Source organism: Drosophila miranda, chromosome XR (assembly GCF_003369915.1).
Source record: "Drosophila miranda strain MSH22 chromosome XR, D.miranda_PacBio2.1, whole genome shotgun sequence".
Lineage (NCBI taxonomy): Eukaryota > Metazoa > Arthropoda > Insecta > Diptera > Drosophilidae > Drosophila > Drosophila miranda.
Window position 1 is genome coordinate 44126594 of NC_046674.1, and position 25602 is coordinate 44152195.

The following is a 25602-nucleotide window of genomic DNA, read 5'->3' on the forward strand; positions in this document are numbered from 1 at the left end:
GCAAGGAGGTCCTGGACCTCACACTTGCCTCTCATGAGTTACACGGGAACATCGTATCCTGGAGGGTCCTGGAAGAGCACTCCTTCTCGGACCACAGGTACGTGGAAACCGTATTCTTTTTTTCACTACCGAGACCAGCTCAATTTCGGAACCTTAGGCGGACAAACTGGGCTCGGTACTCAGACCACCTCTGTCGTGTTCTCAATGAGACTCCACCTGAGGAGGAGATCTCCAGGAAAGCCACGACTCATCTTGTTAAACTATTTACCGACGCCTGCAATGAGGCGCTCGATAAATCCTGCCCCTCTAGCAAGAGCAGAGGCCGGAAGAAACCTGAATGGTGGAATCCGAAACTGAGGGAACTCCGGAAAGCCTCCCGAAGACTCTTCAATAAAGCTAAGGCTGAAAACGCTGAGCAGAACTGGGCCGATTACAAGGCCAGTCTGTCAGTTTACAATAAAGAACTGAGGAAAGCCAAACGCGCCTCATGGCGTAAGTTCTGTAGCGACATTGAGAATAACTCGGAAGCCTCGCGCTTGCGCAAAGTTCTCTCGAAGACTACACCCACTCTGTGCTACCTGAAGAACGCCGACCAATCATGGACAACGTCCAGCAATGAGTCGCTAAATCTTCTCCTTAACACCCACTTTCCCGGCTGCGATGAAAACAGACCACACTACATCGCGGCTCCCTCCGTTGCCTCAAGTGTTATCATGAACCTGCTAAGCCAGGAGAACATTTCCTGGGCAATAAAAAGCTTCAAACCATACAAGTCTGCGGGACCAGATGGCATCATCCCTGCCCAACTGATTCACGCTGGACAAAAAGCCACTAATTGGCTCAAAAGGATATACGAGGGAATCTTCTCCCATGGATATATCCCGGAAACCTGGCTTCATACCAAAGTCGTCTTCATCCCCAAGGCAGGCAAGCCCTCGCACACTGCCCCCAAAGATTTCAGACCCATAAGTCTATCGTCCTTCCTTCTGAAGACGATGGAACGGCTTTTGGGGATGCATCCACCGAAACGGCCCTACACACGATCACATCGATCATAGAAGCGTCCCTCAACTGTAAGGAGTACACCCTGGTAGCCTTCCTTGACATAGAAGGTGCCTTTAATAACATCCTCCCGACCGCCATCACGGGTGCACTGACGGACCTGGGGGTTGACTCCCGGACGGTGAGCCTGATCGATCAGATGCTACAATGCAGGACGGTTGAGGCATCACTGGGGACGTCAACGTCCACCAGATTTGTCAGTAGAGGCACCCCGCAGGGCGGAGTCCTCTCGCCCCTCCTATGGAACGTGGCAGTGAACGAACTGCTGCGGGAGATAGAGGGGGGTGGCTGCCGCGTGGTGGCGTATGCGGACGATGTTGCTATAGCATTCTCGGGTAAATTCCCGCAGACGCTGTGTGAGGGCCTGACAAGCACTCTCATGAAGATGTCAAAATGGGCAGACAAATGCGGTCTAGGCGTCAACCCGTCTAAAACGAAACTGGTGCTCTTCACTAGGAAGTACAAAGTTCCGGCACTGATTCCCCCAAGACTATGTGGGAAGCGCTAATCTTCAGCAACAACGCCAAGTATCTTGGTCTAATCCTCGATAGAAAGCTCGATTGGAAATTGAGCATAGAGGATAGAGTAAAGAAGGCCACAGTAGCCCTCTATACTTGCAGGAAAGCCATCGGACTAAGATGGGGAATAACCCCCTATATAGTTCGGTGGCTTTACACCACCATCATACGACCGATCATGCTCTATGGAGCGGTAGTATGGTGGCCAGCCTTAGACAAAAGGACATGCCTCAATAAACTCAGCAGAGTTCAACGCATGGCAGAGCTATGCATAACTGGCGGGCTACGCACTACTCCAGGGGAAGCCTGGATACTGTGCTGGACCTCCTCCCCATAGATCTCATGGGAAAGAAAGTGGCAACACTTCCGCACTCAGAATGAGAGAAGCCAGACTGTGGAAAGCGTCCGCGGTTGGGCACTCGGGAATCCTGACGAGACACCCGCAATTACCAGAGAGGACAGATTATTGTGTCCGTAGTGATCTCCTCTCGACGCCTTTCCAGGTATCAATCCCATCTAGGGAGGACTGGGAGATGGGCGAACCAGAACCCGCAAATGCGGTTCACTTCTACACTGATGGCTCCAAGCTAGAGGGCCGCGTGGGAGGCGGAGTCTACTGCAGCGAGCTGAACATCAGTCATTGCTTCAGGCTCCCGGACCACTGCAGTGTGTTCCAAGCGGAGGTTGTAGCCATCAAGGAGGCCATATCTATCGTCTCCAAACTACTTCTAGACACGCACTTAGTGTGCGTTTTCTCGGACAGCCAAGCAGCTATTAAAGCTCTAGGCTCAATATCGTCGACCTCAGCGACTGTAAATGACTGCCGCAGGTCTCTGCACGAGATTGCAGATCAGTTAGACCTCTTCCTTATATGGGTCCCAGGCCACAGGGACATCGAGGGGAACGACGCCGCCGACGAGCTAGCAAGGCAGGGTACTACAGTTCCTCTCCTTATGGAGAGGGAGCAGGTAGCGATGCCTCTGGCTACGTGCAGGCTCCTCACGCACGAATTGTTCGAGCAAAATGCCAATAGGAGATGGCAGCAAACCGTTTCCTGTAAAATCTCAAGATTGATATGGCCATATCGATCGAAGAAGCGCTCAGCCGAGCTGTATAGGCTCAGCAGAGCACAGTGCTCTTCAGATACTCGAGCCATTACGGCACACTGGCAGATTGGCACTCATGCCTCTAGACTGTCAATCCCTCATAACGACTTCTGCAGGAGTTGTCGCGACGAGGAAGAGGAGGAATCGGTCCCCCACTTCTTCTGCCACTGCCCGGCCCTTGGAAATCGTCGTCTTCGTATTCTCGGGGTTGCTTTCCTCACAGACATTTCGGACCTGTCCGAAATCAAACCGGGGACCTTGTCCAGATTCATCCAAGTCTCCGGATGGGACTGCCCTTAATTTGCAACAGCCTGTTTCTCCACGGTTTTTAGGCACTGGGAAGGGGCACACGCCCATGCGGCACCACAACGGACCTTCTACAGGTCCAAGTGAGCTTGGGAGGGTTTCATCACTCCCCCAGGCTACCGCCTGAACCTAACCTAACCTAACCGTAGTAGCCGTATTAGCGGAGAATCAATTGCCATAGTCGGAGATCAGGTCAAAACTCTTTATATTCTCCATCAAGAAACAATCAACTGAGTTGTCCTCATTTCTTATCCGTGCAACCACAATGAGCGCCACAGCAAAACGAGGCAGGGCCGGCTAGTTAAACAACAAAAATCGAAGTATAGAGGCAATATAAAGAAAATTCCGTTTTGTATAAGGAGACTTAAAAAAAAATGTAATAATGTTAATTATTATGTATTCTTCTTTTTTATGTGTAATTTAATTTACAAAGACTTGGAGGAAACTAATATATATTTAAATACTAATATTAAATATACTAGCTCAAAAAATACTTTTCTCAAAATTGTATGTCTTGTAACTCATTTTTAGCCTGCCCTAGAATCTTAAATGTTTGCGTCCGATAGGGTAGGGTAGCCTTAAAGCAATTTTGATCAGCGTTGGTGTCAGCAGTAGTAAATGTTAGGGAGGGTATTGGCATTTGCCTCATGCGTTGCGGGCGCTGCTGATGATATTGCTGGTTTGGATGAGTCTGATTACGTCTCTGGCAGTACATTTTTGCAGAGTTAGGAGGTTGAATGTCAACAAAAAACGGCTGCAGGTTGCGACTGTGCTCTTCAAAAATGTTCTCCATATGCAACATACACTCTTGCAGTTGAACCTATTTATATAAAAATAAAATTTAGTCAATGCCTTGGACTTCAATCTTTCTTATACAAACTTGTTCGATGCTGGTTAAGTCCGTAAGTAGACCTAATAAAAAGGGAAGATTATGGCCTGTGCGAAGATGACATTTTAGCCCACTCATTGAAGCGGCTATACTCGATGCTGCTATTGTGCTAGCTGGGTACTTTGCAAATTGATGTTCTGCGGAATAACAGTTATATAGCTTATATAACAGTTATATATAATAATAAGAATAATAAAATATTAAAATACCGAATATTCGGTAAAATGCACATCCCCACAACAAAACATGTCTGTCCAGAGAAGGGTTGGTAATTTCGGCTTCAGAATTCCAAAGGGGGCTCTAAAACACATGATGGGTATATTTTGGTATATTGTAAGGAATGGGCAGATCAAGCAGGCCAAGAATTGGGTTCTCATGCCGTATTGACTAGGAATAATTTTTCTTAGCTCAAACTTGGTTCGCCATGGAGCTTAAATTTTGTCTGAAATATTGTGATCCCATTATTGTAAAAGTAACTCTCTGTCTACATTCCTCGATTCGGAAATTAAAAAAAAAACGGAAGGGATTGTTGTGAGGTGCTGTGCCGACCGCAACTCTACATTTATACCCGATACTAACTCCGGCAGACGCCGAAATTTTGAGATATACGTTGTTTAATGACATCTAACAGGAGTGTGGATACCAAATTTGGTTGCTCTAGCCTTAATAGTCTCTGAGTTTTGTGGATGCCCCAGATTTTCGTCCTTTGCGGGGGCGGAGGGGGGTGTGGCGAAATTTTGAAACTAGCTCGTCAAGGTCCGATATCACAGGAGTGTGGATCAAAAATTTGGTTGCTCTAGCTTTTATAGTCTCTGAGATCTAGGAACTCACTTTTAGCAATAGGCAAAGCCGACCATGAAACCTGTGTGTTAGAGAGAGACAGAGCGAAGAGAATGAAATTTTTTTCATCAGATTCTGCAGTCTAGAAGATATAATCATTCTCTACGATTCTGCGTTTTCTCGTATCTTTGAAATTGTGGATGCCACAGATTTTCGACCTTTTTGGGGGCGGAAGTGGGCGGGGCGAAGTTTTGAAATATACCTGTAACAGTGACATGTCCCAGAAGTCTGGATACAAAATGTCGTTGCTCTAGCTCTTATAGTCTCTGGGCACTAGGCGCTCATAGGGACGACAGACAGATATGGCTCTATCGACTTGGCTTTTGATGCTGATCAAGAATATATATACATTATATGGTCGGAAACGGTTTCTGGACGTTTCACATATCCACTTTCACCACTTATCTAATTGTGACGCCCAGCGCCAGGAAGACCAAGCGCCGGCGCCACAAACACCACAACAATATCACTAGAAACACCAAGACAAGCCATGAAGACTATAAAATAAGTATTAGTAGGATAAGTAGAACATAAGCTACAAATACATGAAGACCTGCCACATAAGAAATAAATATAAATAAACAAACAATAAAAGATACATAAAACCAACCACAGCTGAGCACCACCAATGGGCCCGTAGCACAGCCACCCACGGTCACACCCACAGCTGACCGCCCCAAGTGTGACCATAACCCAAGCTCCAACGGGCACACTATCAGCCGATCCGTACAAACGCGTTAGGGACCCCTCAGCACAACGCGCTAGGGACAGACCGTACGATCAGCTGCTTTTCGGAAATAAAAGGGGCTCCGCCAGAGCGATCAGCATCAGTTCGGCTCCGGCCCGTGGAGAGGTAAGCATCAGTAGCAGCCACCAGCAGCCCCAGCGATCCTCCAATCCTCCTCGGAGCGCATTAAACCTCCGCCACCTTTCCCCTCGGAGCGCATTCACCCTCCGCAACATTATTTCTCCTCGGAGCGCATTCACCCTCCGCAACATTATTTCTCCTCGGAGCGCATTCACCCTCCGCAACATTATTTCTCCTCGGAGCGCATTCACCCTCCGCAACATTATTTCTCCTCGGAGCGCATTCACCCTCCGCAACATTATTTCTCCTCGGAGCGCATTCACCCTCCGCAACATTATTTCTCCTCGGAGCGCATTAACCCTCCGCAACATTATTTCTCCTCGGAGCGCATTCACCCTCCGCAACATTATTTCTCCTCGGAGCGCATTAACCCTCCGCAACCTTATTTCTCCTCGGAGCGCATTAACCCTCTGCAACATTATTCCTCCTCGGAGCGCATTTACCCTCCGCAACATTATTCCTCCTCGGAGCGGATTAACCCTCCGCAACATTATTTCTCCTCGGAGCGCATTCACCCTCCGCGACATTCTTCCCCTCGGAGCTCATTAGACCTCCGCGACCTCAACCGACACCGACCAGAAGACTACCAGGACCCGCCCGCAACCATCCGCCACGTGCGGCCAACCCGAAGGACGACCCCGAAGGAAGAGCCAGCAGAAAAACACCCGCGCAACTACCAAACTTTGTACCTTTAAGAACAATAAAAATAACTCTATCTCTTTTATTACCGCTCAAAGCCCGCCTTATTCTTGAACCACGAGACTCTCTTTCAGCTACCACATCCAGAGATCAAACCAATTTCTGTGGAACCCGGCGCGACGAGCATACCCCGGCCGAAGCGCCGTCACAGTGGCGCCCGAGCAGGTTGTGGTAGCATAAGAAGCATAATCTCAAAGGTCAAGATGGCAAAACAATGGATAAACCAAGCAACGAAACTGGAGTTACAAAACTATTGCGAGGAATTCGGATTGGAGAAACTGGATGGACTAGAAACCCAAAAGAAACAACTACTACAATTTTCGGAGAGAACAGACCTCCCAATACATATTCGAGAGAGGCTAGAACAACTAGCAAATACCCAAACACGAGGGAGAAGCCCGAGAACCAAGGGCCCAAGGCAACAATCACCAAAAGGAGTACCACAAAAACCAACAATGGAAGAGAGCCAAGGGGAGACCAGGACAGGCAGGAAGAAATCGCTATTTCCAAAACAGATAAAGAAAGGATCACCAGAAGCAGTAGCGATAATAGAAAAAATACGCAAGTGGGAACTGATCTTTACAGGAAAAGGAGGGCTGCTAGAATTCCTGAGCAGGATGGAGGAATTAGCAGAAACCTACGGGGTAGAACCGGACCACCTCGTATTCGCAATGCCGATAATTCTGGAAGAAAGCGCACTAGACTGGTGGCACACAAAGCCAGCGCCAGTCACATCATGGGAGGATGCAAAGGTCGGACTAAAAGAGAACTTCGTATCCCCCAGATACCAAGAGGAGCTTGCAAAACAAGTGGCAGAGCGAAAACAAGCGGAAACAGAACCAGTTCGAGACTTTATCCAAGAAATAAGGAAGTTAATGAGGTTCGGAACCTACACAGAGCAGGAAAAACTGGAAATAATATACCAGAACTGCCGGCTGCCGCTGAAACTATACGTGAAGAGGAGAGAATTCCAAACGCTGTCGGAATTCATGATCATCACAGAGGAATTCGAAAAAATTTAGACAGATGCAGGACTCTTCAAGGTTACAGGTCGCCAATGGAATAACCCACAAAACGACCAACCAGCTTGGCAAAGGACGCAATACCGACAAAGGAAATGTCAAAGATGTGGAAACTATGGGCACGAGGCCCGAACATGCAACAGGGAACCCGTACTGTACTGCTGTACCTGCAACAAACAAGGAGTACGCACAATAGACTGCTGCAGAAAACAACCGGAAAACACACAGGGCGCAGGACCAACCCGCGAATCTCCTGTGGCCCAAAACCAGCTGAGCGGGACAACACACAATTAATATTTAACAAGAACCAACTTTTAGGACGGGCCAGGATTGGATCACAACTGATGGATGTAATCATCGATACAGGGGCAACAAGATGCATGATAAACGAAAGGGCGGCCGAAAAACTAAAAGAAGAAGGCATCGAAGGAGTGGAAAACAGATTAATCCGTCTCGCGGATGGGAGCACTCGGAGAACAACACGGAGAATCCAACTAACAGTAGAACTAGGGGGAAAAGAGACCACCCAATCATTCCTAATCATGACAGGGGTACCAGACACCCCCATACTAGGGATGGAATTTTTAAAGGATGCAGGCACATCAATAACGTGCGGAGAAGCCACAGTAAACTTCAACGGGGAACCAAACCCAAAGAGAAAGGAGGAAAGCGCAAGAAATTCAGTAACAGAGCCGACGGACGAAGAAATCGAAAAATGGATTAAAACGGAGGTACAAAAATCCAACACTCTTGAAGGGGTGAGCAATGTTACGAAACATCGGATATTTCTGAAGGATGACAGACCAGTCAAACAGAGGTATTACCCAAGAAACCCAGCGCAAATGGAAATCATCAACAAAGAGATCAGCGAACTCATAAAGCAAGATCTAATAGAACCATCACACAGCCCATACAGCTCGCCGATTGTTCTCATAAAAAAGAAAACCGGAGATTGGAGGGTCTGCGTGGACTACCGACTGTTAAACGAAAAAACAGAGAAGGATGCATACCCATTACCACGGATGGACTTTATTCTAAATCAGCTTAAAGAGGCTAAATACATTAGCACGCTCGACTTAAAGTCAGGGTATTGGCAAATCCCTATGGAAAAACAGAGCCGACACTACACAGCCTTTACAGCTCCCGGGCGAGGATTGTACCAATGGAAGGTCATGCCATTCGGACTCACAACAGCACCTGCTACGTTCCAAAGAGCCCTAGACTCGGTAATCGGACCGGACATGGAACCATTCGCTTTCGCATACCTAGACGACATAATCGTAATTGGGCGGACGAAAGTTGAACACATGCAGAAACTACAAACGGTATTCGAACGACTACGGACAGCAAACCTACGCATTAACGCAGCAAAATGTCACTTTTTCCAAAAGAAACTTAAATACCTAGGACACATGGTGAGCGAGGAAGGAATACACACAGACCCAGATAAAGTGGCGGCCATTAAAGAACTCACCGCACCAACTACACTGAAACAGCTGCACAGTTTTTTGGGCCTGGCATCTTGGTACCGCAGATTCGTACCAGCGTACACCGAACGAGCAAAAGCTCTACAAGACCTATTAAAAAAGGGGCAAAAATTTGAGTGGGGCGAAGCACAAGAGAACAGCTTCCAAGACCTAAAGCTGTGTCTAACGGAAGCACCAATATTAGCATGCCCGGACTTCAGAAAAACATTCATACTGCAAACAGACGCAAGCGACTGCGGCCTAGGAGCGGTGTTGACCCAGGAAGATGCGGACGGAGAACATGTAATTTCCTACGCAAGCCGCAAGCTCAAAAGCGAGGAAACGAAATACTCCGCAACGGAAAAAGAATGCCTAGCCATCTACTGGGGTATACACAAGATGAGGATGTACCTGGAAGGCTACCAATTTATCGTAATTACAGATCACCGGTCCCTCAAATGGTTAAATTCCATCGAAAGCCCATCCGGACGAGTAGCAAGATGGGCATTGGGACTGCAACCATTCTCATTCGAAATACGATATCGGAAAGGCAAGTTGAACGCAGTGGCGGACGGACTCTCCCGCTTACCACGCGAAGAAACCCGAATAGCAGAAATCGTAGAATGCGCTTGGTATCAAAACAAATGGAACCAAGTAGAGATGACACCAAAAGAAGCTACGGATTATACCATAAAACACGGAAGATTATACCGACACATACCAAGCCAAACCGACGAAGACGATCAACCCTGGAAACTGTGCGTTCCAAAACAAGAGAGACAGAGGGTACTAACCGAAAATCACACAAACCCAACAGCCGGACATCTCGGGATCAGACGCACGAAAATCAGAATAAGGCAACGATACTTTTGGCCAGGGCCAAGCAGAGACGTAACACGATTCGTACGAACATGCGAAAGCTGCCAAAAATTTAAGGTATCGCAGCAAGCAGCGGCAGGCAAAATGCTGACCAAAATCGCAAACGCACCATGGGAAACAATATGCGTCGATTTCGTGGGACCACTCCCAAGATCGCCGCACGGCAACACCGCACTAATCGTGTTTATCGATAAATTTTCGAAATGGGTGGAGGTCACACCGACAAGAAGCGCATTCCTAAAGGCGTTCAGAGAAAAAATACTGGCAAGGGGAGGTGCACCAAAGCGAGTGATCTCAGACAACGGCGTACAATTTACAAGCAGAAAGACGAAACAGGTAATGAAAACGTGGGGCATCACCCAACAATTCACGGCACCATACACACCACAAGAAAACCCAACCGAACGAGCGAACCGAACACTAAAGACGATGATCGCACAATTCGCGGGAGGGAAACACAACAAATGGGACGAACAACTACCAGAACTAACCCTAGCGATAAATAGCAGCAAGTCAGAAGCAACAGGGTTTAGTCCAGCATACCTGATATTCGGGAGAGAACTTAGATTGCCGGGCAACCTATTCGACGAGGTAACACTAGGGTCAGGGTTCAACAATCAAACAAACCAGGAAAACACCGACAAACGAAAACAAACAGAAACAATAGCCAGGCAAAACATGGAAGAAGCAGCAGCAAAACAAGCAAGACATTACAATTTGCGAAAGCGAGCATGGAAGCCAAAAAGAGGGGACTTAGTATGGGTACGAACGCACCCACTATCGAAAAAAATCGACAAGACAACAGCGAAACTAGAACCGAAATACACCGGTCCGTGTAAGGTACTCGAACTAACCTCTCCAGTGATCATAACAGTACAAGATACGACAACGAACAAAAAACTACGGGCACACGTCTCACAACTAAAACCAGCAAAAATAGAGGAAGCAAACACAATAACGATGCCCTCTCTCTACCTTTTCAGACAGATGGAAAATAAAGAAGATAAATTCAACATTTCGGCCCGGAAATTCAAAGAAAGGATGGCACAGGCCAGCCACAAAAACCGAGCGGCAAAACTACTATCGGCCGCCCCCCCACTCAGCTCACGGATGAAAGTATCAGGAACAAAGGTGTCAGCACCAAGGAAAACAGCAACAAACAAAACGATGGAAACCACGGCAGGACAGCGCGAGACTCGAGGAGAACAAGTAGCAACGCACAATGAAGTAATCCCAACAAAAAAGAGGATCAGCTGGGCAAACCAGGCCAACAGGAACAAATCAGCGAACAACAAGGCCCGGAACTTTCCTGGGTAAAACAAGTGGAAGACGAAGAGTCCGACCGGGACGTGCTAGACCTAAGCCCCGAGCGGCCAACACCAGAACCGGAAACCCAGAAACCCATCCAGAGAGGCACCATCCCGGGCGAATGGGAGGTCCCGGAAAAATTCGAACTAGCGACCACGGCGATCGAACTAGTCAAAGCAAAACTCCACGACCGCCCAAAACACACTCAACGACGGTTCAAACTACGGAACGAGAAACAGGAGGCGTGTTGGGTGAAGATCGGCCGAGCTGGAGATGTCCGCATCAGCGCATGGTTCCAAACAAAGTCAATTGGCGCCGCTCCACTGGGAAAGGAGGGGGAGTGTGACGCCCAGCGCCAGGAAGACCAAGCGCCGGCGCCACAAACACCACAACAATATCACTAGAAACACCAAGACAAGCCAAGAAGACTATAAAATAAGTATTAGTAGGATAAGTAGAACATAAGCTACAAATACATGAAGACCTGCCACATAAGAAATAAATATAAATAAACAAACAATAAAAGATACATAAAACCAACCACAGCTGATCACCACCAATGGGCCCGTAGCACAGCCCCCACGGTCACACCCACAGCTGACTGCCCCAAGTGTGACCATAACCCAAGCTCCAACGGGCACACTATCAGCCGATCCGTACAAACGCGTTAGGGACCCCTCAGCACAACGCGCTAGGGACAGACCGTACGATCAGCTGCTTTTCGGAAATAAAAGGGGCTCCGCCAGAGCGATCAGCATCAGTTCGGCTCCGGCCCGTGGAGAGGTAAGCATCAGTAGCAGCCACCAGCAGCCCCAGCGATCCTCCAATCCTCCTCGGAGCGCATTAAACCTCCGCCACCTTTCCCCTCGGAGCGCATTAACCCTCCGCAACATTATTTCTCCTCGGAGCGCATTCACCCTCCGCAACATTATTTCTCCTCGGAGCGCATTCACCCTCCGCAACATTATTTCTCCTCGGAGCGCATTCACCCTCCGCAACATTATTTCTCCTCGGAGCGCATTCACCCTCCGCAACATTATTTCTCCTCGGAGCGCTTAACCCTCCGCAACCTTATTTCTCCTCGGAGCGCATTAACCCTCCGCAACCTTATTTCTCCTCGGAGCGCATTAACCCTCCGCAACATTATTTCTCCTCGGAGCGCATTAACCCTCCGCAACATTATTTCTCCTCGGAGCGCATTAACCCTCCGCAACATTATTTCTCCTCGGAACGCATTAGCCCTCCGCAACATTATTCCTCCTCGGAGCGCATTCACCCTCCGCAACATTATTCCTCCTCGGAGCGCATTAACCCTCCGCAACATTATTTCTCCTCGGAGCGCATTCACCCTCCGCGACATTCTTCCCCTCGGAGCTCATTAGACCTCCGCGACCTCAACCGACACCGACCAGAAGACTACCAGGACCCGCCCGCAACCATCCGCCACGTGCGGCCAACCCGAAGGACGACCCCGAAGGAAGAGCCAGCAGAAAAACACCCGCGCAACTACCAAACTTTGTACCTTTAAGAACAATAAAAATAACTCTATCTCTTTTATTACCGCTCAAAGCCCGCCTTATTCTTGAACCACGAGACTCTCTTTCAGCTACCACATCCAGAGATCAAACAAATTTCTGTGGAACCCGGCGCGACGAGCATACCCCGGCCGAAGCGCCGTCACAGTGGCGCCCGAGCAGGTTGTGGTAGCATAAGAAGCATAATCTCAAAGGTCAAGATGGCAAAACAATGGATAAACCAAGCAACGAAACTGGAGTTACAAAACTATTGCGAGGAATTCGGATTGGAGAAACTGGATGGACTAGAAACCCAAAAGAAACAACTACTACAATTTTCGGAGAGAACAGACCTCCCAATACATATTCGAGAGAGGCTAGAACAACTAGCAAATACCCAAACACGAGGGAGAAGCCCGAGAACCAAGGGCCCAAGGCAACAATCACCAAAAGGAGTACCACAAAAACCAACAATGGAAGAGAGCCAAGGGGAGACCAGGACAGGCAGGAAGAAATCGCTATTTCCAAAACAGATAAAGAAAGGATCACCAGAAGCAGTAGCGATAATAGAAAAAATACGCAAGTGGGAACTGATCTTTACAGGAAAAGGAGGGCTGCTAGAATTCCTGAGCAGGATGGAGGAATTAGCAGAAACCTACGGGGTAGAACCGGACCACCTCGTATTCGCAATGCCGATAATTCTGGAAGAAAGCGCACTAGACTGGTGGCACACAAAGCCAGCGCCAGTCACATCATGGGATCCTCCCATGACTAAAGATACTAAAGGACTAAAAGAGAACTTCGTATCCCCCAGATACCAAGAGGAGCTTGCAAAACAAGTGGCAGAGCGAAAACAAGCGGAAACAGAACCAGTTCGAGACTTTATCCAAGAAATAAGGAAGTTAATGAGGTTCGGAACCTACACAGAGCAGGAAAAACTGGAAATAATATACCAGAACTGCCGGCTGCCGCTGAAACTATACGTGAAGAGGAGAGAATTCCAAACGCTGTCGGAATTCATGATCATCACAGAGGAATTCGAAAAAATTGAGACAGATGCAGGACTCTTCAAGGTTACAGGTCGCCAATGGAATAACCCACAAAACTACCAACCAGCTTGGCAAAGGACGCAATACCGACAAAGGAAATGTCAAAGATGTGGAAACTATGGGCACGAGGCCCGAACATGCAACAGGGAACCCGTACTGTACTGCTGTACCTGCAACAAACAAGGAGTACGCACAATAGACTGCTGCAGAAAACAACCGGAAAACACACAGGGCGCAGGACCAACCCGCGAATCTCCTGTGGCCCAAAACCAGCTGAGCGGGACAACACACAATTAATATTTAACAAGAACCAACTTTTAGGACGGGCCAGGATTGGATCACAACTGATGGATGTAATCATCGATACAGGGGCAACAAGATGCATGATAAACGAAAGGGCGGCCGAAAAACTAAAAGAAGAAGGCATCGAAGGAGTGGAAAACAGATTAATCCGTCTCGCGGATGGGAGCACTCGGAGAACAACACGGAGAATCCAACTAACAGTAGAACTAGGGGGAAAAGAGACCACCCAATCATTCCTAATCATGACAGGGGTACCAGACACCCCCATACTAGGGATGGAATTTTTAAAGGATGCAGGCACATCAATAACGTGCGGAGAAGCCACAGTAAACTTCAACGGGGAACCAAACCCAAAGAGAAAGGAGGAAAGCGCAAGAAATTCAGTAACAGAGCCGACGGACGAAGAAATCGAAAAATGGATTAAAACTCTTGAAGGGGTGAGCAATGTTACGAAACATCGGATATTTCTGAAGGATGACAGACCAGTCAAACAGAGGTATTACCCAAGAAACCCAGCGCAAATGGAAATCATCAACAAAGAGATCAGCGAACTCATAAAGCAAGATCTAATAGAACCATCACACAGCCCATACAGCTCGCCGATTGTTCTCATAAAAAAGAAAACCGGAGATTGGAGGGTCTGCGTGGACTACCGACTGTTAAACGAAAAAACAGAGAAGGATGCATACCCATTACCACGGATGGACTTTATTCTAAATCAGCTTAAAGAGGCTAAATACATTAGCACGCTCGACTTAAAGTCAGGGTATTGGCAAATCCCTATGGAAAAACAGAGCCGACACTACACAGCCTTTACAGCTCCCGGGCGAGGATTGTACCAATGGAAGGTCATGCCATTCGGACTCACAACAGCACCTGCTACGTTCCAAAGAGCCCTAGACTCGGTAATCGGACCGGACATGGAACCATTCGCTTTCGCATACCTAGACGACATAATCGTAATTGGGCGGACGAAAGTTGAACACATGCAGAAACTACAAACGGTATTCGAACGACTACGGACAGCAAACCTACGCATTAACGCAGCAAAATGTCACTTTTTCCAAAAGAAACCTAAATACCTAGGACACATGGTGAGCGAGGAAGGAATACACACAGACCCAGATAAAGTGGCGGCCATTAAAGAACTCACCGCACCAACTACACTGAAACAGCTGCACAGTTTTTTGGGCCTGGCATCTTGGTACCGCAGATTCGTACCAGCGTACACCGAACGAGCAAAAGCTCTACAAGACCTATTAAAAAAGGGGCAAAAATTTGAGTGGGGCGAAGCACAAGAGAACAGCTTCCAAGACCTAAAGCTGTGTCTAACGGAAGCACCAATATTAGCATGCCCGGACTTCAGAAAAACATTCATACTGCAAACAGACGCAAGCGACTGCGGCCTAGGAGCGGTGTTGACCCAGGAAGATGCGGACGGAGAACATGTAATTTCCTACCCAAGCCGCAAGCTCAAAAGCGAGGAAACGAAATACTCCGCAACGGAAAAAGAATGCCTAGCCATCTACTGGGGTATACACAAGATGAGGATGTACCTGGAAGGCTACCAATTTATCGTAATTACAGATCACCGGTCCCTCAAATGGTTAAATTCCATCGAAAGCCCATCCGGACGAGTAGCAAGATGGGCATTGGGACTGCAACCATTCTCATTCGAAATACGATATCGGAAAGGCAAGTTGAACGCAGTGGCGGACGGACTCTCCCGCTTACCACGCGAAGAAACCCGAATAGCAGAAATCGTAGAATGCGCTTGGTATCAAAACAAATGGAACCAAGTAGAGATGACACCAAAAGAAGCTACGGATTATACCATAAAACACGGAAGATTATACCGACACATACCAAGCCAAACCGACGAAGACGATCAACCCTGGAAACTGTGCGTTCCAAAACAAGAGAGACAGAGGGTACTAACCGAAAATCACACAAACCCAACAGCCGGACATCTCGGGATCAGACGCACGAAAATCAGAATAAGGCAACGATACTTTTGGCCAGGGCCAAGCAGAGACGTAACACGATTCGTACGAACATGCGAAAGCTGCCAAAAATTTAAGGTATCGCAGCAAGCAGCGGCAGGCAAAATGCTGACCAAAATCGCAAACGCACCATGGGAAACAATAGGCGTCGATTTCGTGGGACCACTCCCAAGATCGCCGCACGGCAACACCGCACTAATCGTGTTTATCGATAAATTTTCGAAATGGGTGGAGGTCACACCGACAAGAAGCGCAATAGCTGACGCATTCCTAAAGGCGTTCAGAGAAAAAATACTGGCGAGGTGCACCAAAGCGAGTGATCTCAGACAACGGCGTACAATTTACAAGCAGAAAGACGAAACAGGTAATGAAAACGTGGGGCATCACCCAACAATTCACGGCACCATACACACCACAAGAAAACCCAACCGAACGAGCGAACCGAACACTAAAGACGATGATCGCACAATTCGCGGGAGGGAAACACAACAAATGGGACGAACAACTACCAGAACTAACCCTAGCGATAAATAGCAGCAAGTCAGAAGCAACAGGGTTTAGTCCAGCATACCTGATATTCGGGAGAGAACTTAGATTGCCGGGCAACCTATTCGACGAGGTAACACTAGGGTCAGGGCTCAACAATCAAACAAACCAGGAAAACACCGACAAACGAAAACAAACAGAAATAATAGCCAGGCAAAACATGGAAGAAGCAGCAGCAAAACAAGCAAGACATTACAATTTGCGAAAGCGAGCATGGAAGCCAAAAAGAGGGGACTTAGTATGGGTACGAACGCACCCACTATCGAAAAAAATCGACAAGACAACAGCGAAACTAGAACCTAAATACACCGGTCCGTGTAAGGTACTCGAACTAACCTCTCCAGTGATCATAACAGTACAAGATACGACAACGAACAAAAAACTACGGGCACACGTCTCACAACTAAAACCAGCAAAACTAGAGGAAGCAAACACAATAACGATGCCCTCTCTCTACCTTTTCAGACAGATGGAAAATAAAGAAGATAAATTCAACATTTCGGCCCGGAAATTCAAAGAAAGGATGGCACAGGCCAGCCACAAAAACCGAGCGGCAAAACTACTATCGGCCGCCCCCCCACTCAGCTCACGGATGAAAGTATCAGGAACAAAGGTGTCAGCACCAAGGAAAACAGCAACAAACAAAACGATGGAAACCACGGCAGGACAGCGCGAGACTCGAGGAGAACAAGTAGCAACGCACAATGAAGTAATCCCAACAAAAAAGAGGATCAGCTGGGCAAACCAGGCCAACCTACAGGAACAAACGGCACGAAGAATCAGCGAACAACAAGGCCCGGAACTTTCCTGGGCAAAACAAGTGGAAGACGAAGAGTCCGACCGGGACGTGCTAGACCTAAACCCCGAGCGGCCAACACCAGAACCGGAAACCCAGAAACCCATCCAGAGAGGCACCATCCCGGGCGAATGGGAGGTCCCGGAAAAATTCGAACTAGCGACCACGGCGATCGAACTAGTCAAAGCAAAACTCCACGACCGCCCAAAACACACTCAACGACGGTTCAAACTACGGAACGAGAAACAGGAGGCGTGTTGGGTGAAGATCGGCCGAGCTGGAGATGTCCGCATCAGCGCATGGTTCCAAACAAAGTCAAATGGCGACGCTCCACTGGGAAAGGAGGGGGAGTGTGACGCCCAGCGCCAGGAAGACCAAGCGCCGACGCCACAAACACCACAACAATATCACTAGAAACACCAAGACAAGCCATGAAGACTATAAAATAAGTATTAGTAGGATAAGTAGAACATAAGCTACAAATACATGAAGACCTGCCACATAAGAAATAAATATAAATAAACAAACAATAAAAGATACATAAAACCAACCACAGCTGATCACCACCAATGGGCCCGTAGCACAGCCCCCACGGTCACACCCACAGCTGACTGCCCCAAGTGTGACAATAACACAAGCTCCAACGGGCACACTATCAGCCGATCCGTACAAACGCGTTAGGGACCCCTCAGCACAACGCGCTAGGGACAGACCGTACGATCAGCTGCTTTTCGGAAATAAAAGGGGCTCCGCCAGAGCGATCAGCATCAGTTCGGCTCCGGCCCGTGGAGAGGTAAGCATCAGTAGCAGCCACCAGCAGCCCCAGCGATCCTCCAATCCTCCTCGGTGCGCATTAAACCTCCGCCACCTTTCCCCTCGGAGCGCATTCACCCTCCGCAACATTATTTCTCCTCGGAGCGCATTCACCCTCCGCAACATTATTTCTCCTCGGAGCGCATTCACCCTCCGCAACATTATTTCTCCTCGGAGCGCATTCACCCTCCGCAACATTATTTCTCCTCGGAGCGCATTCACCCTCCGCAACATTATTTCTCCTCGGAGCGCTTAACCCTCCGCAACCTTATTTCTCCTCGGAGCGCATTAACCCTCCGCAACCTTATTTCTCCTCGGAGCGCATTAACCCTCCGCAACATTATTTCTCCTCGGAGCGCATTAACCCTCCGCAACATTATTTCTACTCGGAGCGCATTAACCCTCCGCAACATTATTTCTCCTCGGAACGCATTAGCCCTCCGCAACATTATTCCTCCTCGGAGCGCATTCACCCTCCGCAACATTATTCCTCCTCGGAGCGCATTAACCCTCCGCAACATTATTTCTCCTCGGAGCGCATTCACCCTCCGCGACATTCTTCCCCTCGGAGCTCATTAGACCTCCGCGACCTCAACCGACACCGACCAGAAGACTACCAGGACCCGCCCGCAACCATCCGCCACGTGCGGCCAACCCGAAGGACGACCCCGAAGGAAGAGCCAGCAGAAAATCACCCGCGCAACTACCAAACTTTGTACCTTTAAGAACAATACAAATAACTCTATCTCTTTTATTACCGCTCAAAGCCCGCCTTATTCTTGAACCACGAGACTCTCTTTCAGCTACCACATCCAGAGATCAAACAAATTTCTGTGGAACCCGGCGCGACGAGCATACCCCGGCCGAAGCGCCGTCACAGTGGCGCCCGAGCAGGTTGTGGTAGCATAAGAAGCATAATCTCAAAGGTCAAGATGGCAAAACAATGGATAAACCAAGCAACGAAACTGGAGTTACAAAACTATTGCGAGGAATTCGGATTGGAGAAACTGGATGGACTAGAAACCCAAAAGAAACAACTACTACAATTTTCGGAGAGAACAGACCTCCCAATACATATTCGAGAGAGGCTAGAACAACTAGCAAATACCCAAACACGAGGGAGAAGCCCGAGAACCAAGGGCCCAAGGCAACAATCACCAAAAGGAGTACCACAAAAACCAACAATGGAAGAGAGCCAAGGGGAGACCAGGACAGGCAGGAAGAAATCGCTATTTCCAAAACAGATAAAGAAAGGATCACCAGAAGCAGTAGCGATAATAGAAAAAATACGCAAGTGGGAACTGATCTTTACAGGAAAAGGAGGGCTGCTAGAATTCCTGAGCAGGATGGAGGAATTAGCAGAAACCTACGGGATAGAACCGGACCACCTCGTATTCGCAATGCCGATAATTCTGGAAGAAAGCGCACTAGACTGGTGGCACACAAAGCCAGCGCCAGTCACATCATGGGAGGATGCAAAGGTCGGACTAAAAGAGAACTTCGTATCCCCCAGATACCAAGAGGAGCTTGCAAAACAAGTGGCAGAGCGAAAACAAGCGGAAACAGAACCAGTTCGAGACTTTATCCAAGAAATAAGGAAGTTAATGAGGTTCGGAACCTACACAGAGCAGGAAAAACTGGAAATAATATACCAGAACTGCCGGCTGCCGCTGAAACTATACGTGAAGAGGAGAGAATTCCAAACGCTGTCGGAATTCATGATCATCACAGAGGAATTCGAAAAAATTGAGACAGATGCAGGACTCTTCAAGGTTACAGGTCGCCAATGGAATAACCCACAAAACGACAAACCAGCTTGGCAAAGGACGCAATACCGACAAAGGAAATGTCAAAGATGTGGAAACTATGGGCACGAGGCCCGAACATGCAACAGGGAACCCGTACTGTACTGCTGTACCTGCAACAAACAAGGAGTACGCACAATAGACTGCTGCAGAAAACAACCGGAAAACACACAGGGCGCAGGACCAACCCGCGAATCTCCTGTGGCCCAAAACCAGCTGAGCGGGACAACACACAATTAATATTTAACAAGAACCAACTTTTAGGATGGGCCAGGATTGGATCACAACTGATGGATGTAATCATCGATACAGGGGCAACAAGATGCATGATAAACGAAAGGGCGGCCGAAAAACTAAAAGAAGAAGGCATCGAAGGAGTGGAAAACAATTTAATCCGTCTCGCGGATGGGAGCACTCGGAGAACAACACGGAGAATCCAACTAACAGTAGAACTAGGGGGAAAAGAGACCACCCAATCATTCCTAATCATGACAGGGGTACCAGACACCCCCATACTAGGGATGGAATTTTTAAAGGATGCAGGCACATCAATAACGTGCGGAGAAGCCACAGTAAACTTCAACGGGGAACCAAACCCAAAGAGAAAGGAGGAAAGCGCAAGAAATTCAGTAACAGAGCCGACGGACGAAGAAATCGAAAAATGGATTAAAACGGAGGTACAAAAATCCAACACTCTTGAAGGGGTGAGCAATGTTACGAAACATCGGATATTTCTGAAGGATGACAGACCAGTCAAACAGAGGTATTACCCAAGAAACCCAGCGCAAATGGAAATCATCAACAAAGAGATCAGCGAACTCATAAAGCAAGATCTAATAGAACCATCACACAGCCCATACAGCTCGCCGATTGTTCTCATAAAAAAGAAAACCGGAGATTGGAGGGTCTGCGTGGACTACCGACTGTTAAACGAAAAAACAGAGAAGGATGCATACCCATTACCACGGATGGACTTTATTCTAAATCAGCTTAAAGAGGCTAAATACATTAGCACGCTCGACTTAAAGTCAGGGTATTGGCAAATCCCTATGGAAAAACAGAGCCGACACTACACAGCCTTTACAGCTCCCGGGCGAGGATTGTACCAATGGAAGGTCATGCCATTCGGACTCACAACAGCACCTGCTACGTTCCAAAGAGCCCTAGACTCGGTAATCGGACCGGACATGGAACCATTCGCTTTCGCATACCTAGACGACATAATCGTAATTGGGCGGACGAAAGTTGAACACATGCAGAAACTACAAACGGTATTCGAACGACTACGGACAGCAAACCTACGCATTAACGCAGCAAAATGTCACTTTTTCCAAAAGAAACTTAAATACCTAGGACACATGGTGAGCGAGGAAGGAATACACACAGACCCAGATAAAGTGGCGGCCATTAAAGAACTCACCGCACCAACTACACTGAAACAGCTGCACAGTTTTTTGGGCCTGGCATCTTGGTACCGCAGATTCGTACCAGCGTACACCGAACGAGCAAAAGCTCTACAAGACCTATTAAAAAAGGGGCAAAAATTTGAGTGGGGCGAAGCACAAGAGACCAGCTTCCAAGACCTAAAGCTGTGTCTAACGGAAGCACCAATATTAGCATGCCCGGACTTCAGAAAAACATTCATACTGCAAACAGACGCAAGCGACTGCGGCCTAGGAGCGGTGTTGACCCAGGAAGATGCGGACGGAGAACATGTAATTTCCTACGCAAGCCGCAAGCTCAAAAGCGAGGAAACGAAATACTCCGCAACGGAAAAAGAATGCCTAGCCATCTACTGGGGTATACACAAGATGAGGATGTACCTGGAAGGCTACCAATTTATCGTAATTACAGATCACCGGTCCCTCAAATGGTTAAATTCCATCGAAAGCCCATCCGGACGAGTAGCAAGATGGGCATTGGGACTGCAACCATTCTCATTCGAAATACGATATCGGAAAGGCAAGTTGAACGCAGTGGCGGACGGACTCTCCCGCTTACCACGCGAAGAAACCCGAATAGCAGAAATCGTAGAATGCGCTTGGTATCAAAACAAATGGAACCAAGTAGAGATGACACCAAAAGAAGCTACGGATTATACCATAAAACACGGAAGATTATACCGACACATACCAAGCCAAACCGACGAAGACGATCAACCCTGGAAACTGTGCGTTCCAAAACAAGAGAGACAGAGGGTACTAACCGAAAATCACACAAACCCAACAGCCGGACATCTCGGGATCAGACGCACGAAAATCAGAATAAGGCAACGATACTTTTGGCCAGGGCCAAGCAGAGACGTAACACGATTCGTACGAACATGCGAAAGCTGCCAAAAATTTAAGGTATCGCAGCAAGCAGCGGCAGGCAAAATGCTGACCAAAATCGCAAACGCACCATGGGAAACAATAGGCGTCGATTTCGTGGGACCACTCCCAAGATCGCCGCACGGCAACACCGCACTAATCGTGTTTATCGATAAATTTTCGAAATGGGTGGAGGTCACACCGACAAGAAGCGCAACAGCTGACGCATTCCTAAAGGCGTTCAGAGAAAAAATACTGGCGAGGGGAGGTGCACCAAAGCGAGTGATCTCAGACAACGGCGTACAATTTACAAGCAGAAAGACGAAACAGGTAATGAAAACGTGGGGCATCACCCAACAATTCACGGCACCATACACACCACAAGAAAACCCAACCGAACGAGCGAACCGAACACTAAAGACGATGATCGCACAATTCGCGGGAGGGAAACACAACAAATGGGACGAACAACTACCAGAACTAACCCTAGCGATAAATAGCAGCAAGTCAGAAGCAACAGGGTTTAGTCCAGCATACCTGATATTCGGGAGAGAACTTAGATTGCCGGGCAACCTATTCGACGAGGTAACACTAGGGTCAGGGTTCAACAATCAAACAAACCAGGAAAACACCGACAAACGAAAACAAACAGAAATAATAGCCAGGCAAAACATGGAAGAAGCAGCAGCAAAACAAGCAAGACATTACAATTTGCGAAAGCGAGCATGGAAGCCAAAAAGAGGGGACTTAGTATGGGTACGAACGCACCCACTATCGAAAAAAATCGACAAGACAACAGCGAAACTAGAACCGAAATACACCGGTCCGTGTAAGGTACTCGAACTAACCTCTCCAGTGATCATAACAGTACAAGATACGACAACGAACAAAAAACTACGGGCACACGTCTCACAACTAAAACCAGCAAAACTAGAGGAAGCAAACACAATAACGATGCCCTCTCTTTACCTTTTCAGACAGATGGAAAATAAAGAAGATAAATTCAACATTTCGGCCCGGAAATTCAAAGAAAGGATGGCACAGGCCAGCCACAAAAACCGAGCGGCAAAACTACTATCGGCCGCCCCCCCACTCAGCTCACGGATGAAAGTATCAGGAACAAAGGTGTCAGCACCAAGGAAAACAGCAACAAACAAAACGATGGAAACCACGGCAGGACAGCGCGAGACTCGAGGAGAACAAGTAGCAACGCACAATGAAGTAATCCCAACAAAAAAGAGGATCAGCTGGGCAAACCAGGCCAACCTACAGGAACAAACGGCACGAAGAATCAGCGAACAACAAGGCCCGGAACTTTCCTGGGCAAAACAAGTGGAAGACGAAGAGTCCGACCGGGACGTGCTAGACCTAAACCCCGAGCGGCCAACACCAGAACCGGAAACCCAGAAACCCATCCAGAGAGGCACCATCCCGGGCGAATGGGAGGTCCCGGAAAAATTCGAACTAGCGACCACGGCGATCGAACTAGTCAAAGCAAAACTCCACGACCGCCCAAAACACACTCAACGACGGTTCAAACTACGGAACGAGAAACAGGAGGCGTGTTGGGTGAAGATCGGCCGAGCTGGAGATGTCCGCATCAGCGCATGGTTCCGAACAAAGTCAATTGGCGACGCTCCACTGGGAAAGGAGGGGGAGTGTGACGCCCAGCGCCAGGAAGACCAAGCGCCGGCGCCACAAACACCACAACAATATCACTAGAAACACCAAGACAAGCCATGAAGACTATAAAATAAGTATTAGTAGGATAAGTAGAACATAAGCTACAAATACATGAAGACCTGCCACATAAGAAATAAATATAAATAAACAAACAATAAAAGATACATAAAACCAACCACAGCTGATCACCACCAATGGGCCCGTAGCACAGCCCCCACGGTCACACCCACAGCTGACTGCCCCAAGTGTGACCATAACCCAAGCTCCAACGGGCACACTATCAGCCGATCCGTACAAACGCGTTAGGGACCCCTCAGCACAACGCGCTAGGGACAGACCGTACGATCAGCTGCTTTTCGGAAATAAAAGGGGCCTTGCCAGAGCGATCAGCATCAGTTCGGCTCCGGCCCGTGGAGAGGTAAGCATCAGTAGCAGCCACCAGCAGCCCCAGCGATCCTCCAATCCTCCTCGGAGCGCATTAAACCTCCGCCACCTTTCCCCTCGGAGCGCATTAACCCTCCGCAACATTATTTCTCCTCGGAACGCATTAACCCTCCGCAACATTATTCCTCCTCGGAGCGCATTCACCCTCCGCAACATTATTCCTCCTCGGAGCGCATTAACCCTCCGCAACATTATTTCTCCTCGGAGCGCATTCACCCTCCGCGACATTCTTCCCCTCGGAGCACATTAGACCTCCGCGACCTCAACCGACACCGACCAAAAGACTACCAGGACCCGCCCGCAACCATCCGCCACGTGCGGCCAACCCGAAGGACGACCCCGAAGGAAGAGCCAGCAGAAAAACACCCGCGCAACTACCAAACTTTGTACCTTTAAGAACAATAAAAATAACTCTATCTCTTTTATTACCGCTCAAAGCCCGCCTTATTCTTGAACCACGAGACTCTCTTTCAGCTACCACACCCAGAGATCAAACAAATTTCTGTGGAACCCGGCGCGACGAGCATACTCCGGCCGAAGCGCCGTCACAGTGGCGCCCGAGCAGGTTGTGGTAGCATAAGAAGCATAATCTCAAAGGTCAAGATGGCAAAACAATGGATAAACCAAGCAACGAAACTGGAGTTACAAAACTATTGCGAGGAATTCGGATTGGAGAAACTGGATGGACTAGAAACCCAAAAGAAACAACTACTACAATTTTCGGAGAGAACAGACCTCCCAATACATATTCGAGAGAGGCTAGAACAACTAGCAAATACCCAAACACGAGGGAGAAGCCCGAGAACCAAGGGCCCAAGGCAACAATCACCAAAAGGAGTACCACAAAAACCAACAATGGAAGAGAGCCAAGGGGAGACCAGGACAGGCAGGAAGAAATCGCTATTTCCAAAACAGATAAAGAAAGGATCACCAGAAGCAGTAGCGATAATAGAAAAAATACGCAAGTGGGAACTGATCTTTACAGGAAAAGGAGGGCTGCTAGAATTCCTGAGCAGGATGGAGGAATTAGCAGAAACCTACGGGGTAGAACCGGACCACCTCGTATTCGCAATGCCGATAATTCTGGAAGAAAGCGCACTAGACTGGTGGCACACAAAGCCAGCGCCAGTCACATCATGGGAGGATGCAAAGGTCGGACTAAAAGAGAACTTCGTATCCCCCAGATACCAAGAGGAGCTTGCAAAACAAGTGGCAGAGCGAAAACAAGCGGAAACAGAACCAGTTCGAGACTTTATCCAAGAAATAAGGAAGTTAATGAGGTTCGGAACCTACACAGAGCAGGAAAAACTGGAAATAATATACCAGAACTGCCGGCTGCCGCTGAAACTATACGTGAAGAGGAGAGAATTCCAA

At 48.2% G+C, this 25602-nt stretch overlaps 1 protein-coding gene and 1 long non-coding RNA gene across 2 annotated transcripts; one reads left to right on the plus strand and one right to left on the minus strand.

The window, feature by feature from the left end:
• Window positions 1–3591: 3591 nt before the first annotated feature.
• Window positions 3592–4024, minus strand: LOC117186696. Its single transcript, XR_004471640.1, has 2 exons — window positions 3873–4024; window positions 3592–3812 (listed from the first exon to the last, which is right to left on the minus strand). It is a non-coding gene; the product is annotated as an uncharacterized LOC117186696 (long non-coding RNA).
• A 14816-nt stretch (window positions 4025–18840) lies between these two features.
• Window positions 18841–23732, plus strand: LOC117186312. The gene is made up of 2 exons (XM_033386923.1): window positions 18841–22431; window positions 23079–23732. Exon 1 carries the CDS (start codon window positions 18920–18922, stop codon window positions 20030–20032), a length of 1113 nt encoding a protein of 370 aa, XP_033242814.1. The 5' UTR covers window positions 18841–18919; the 3' UTR covers window positions 20033–22431; window positions 23079–23732.
• Window positions 23733–25602: the final 1870 nt, after the last annotated feature.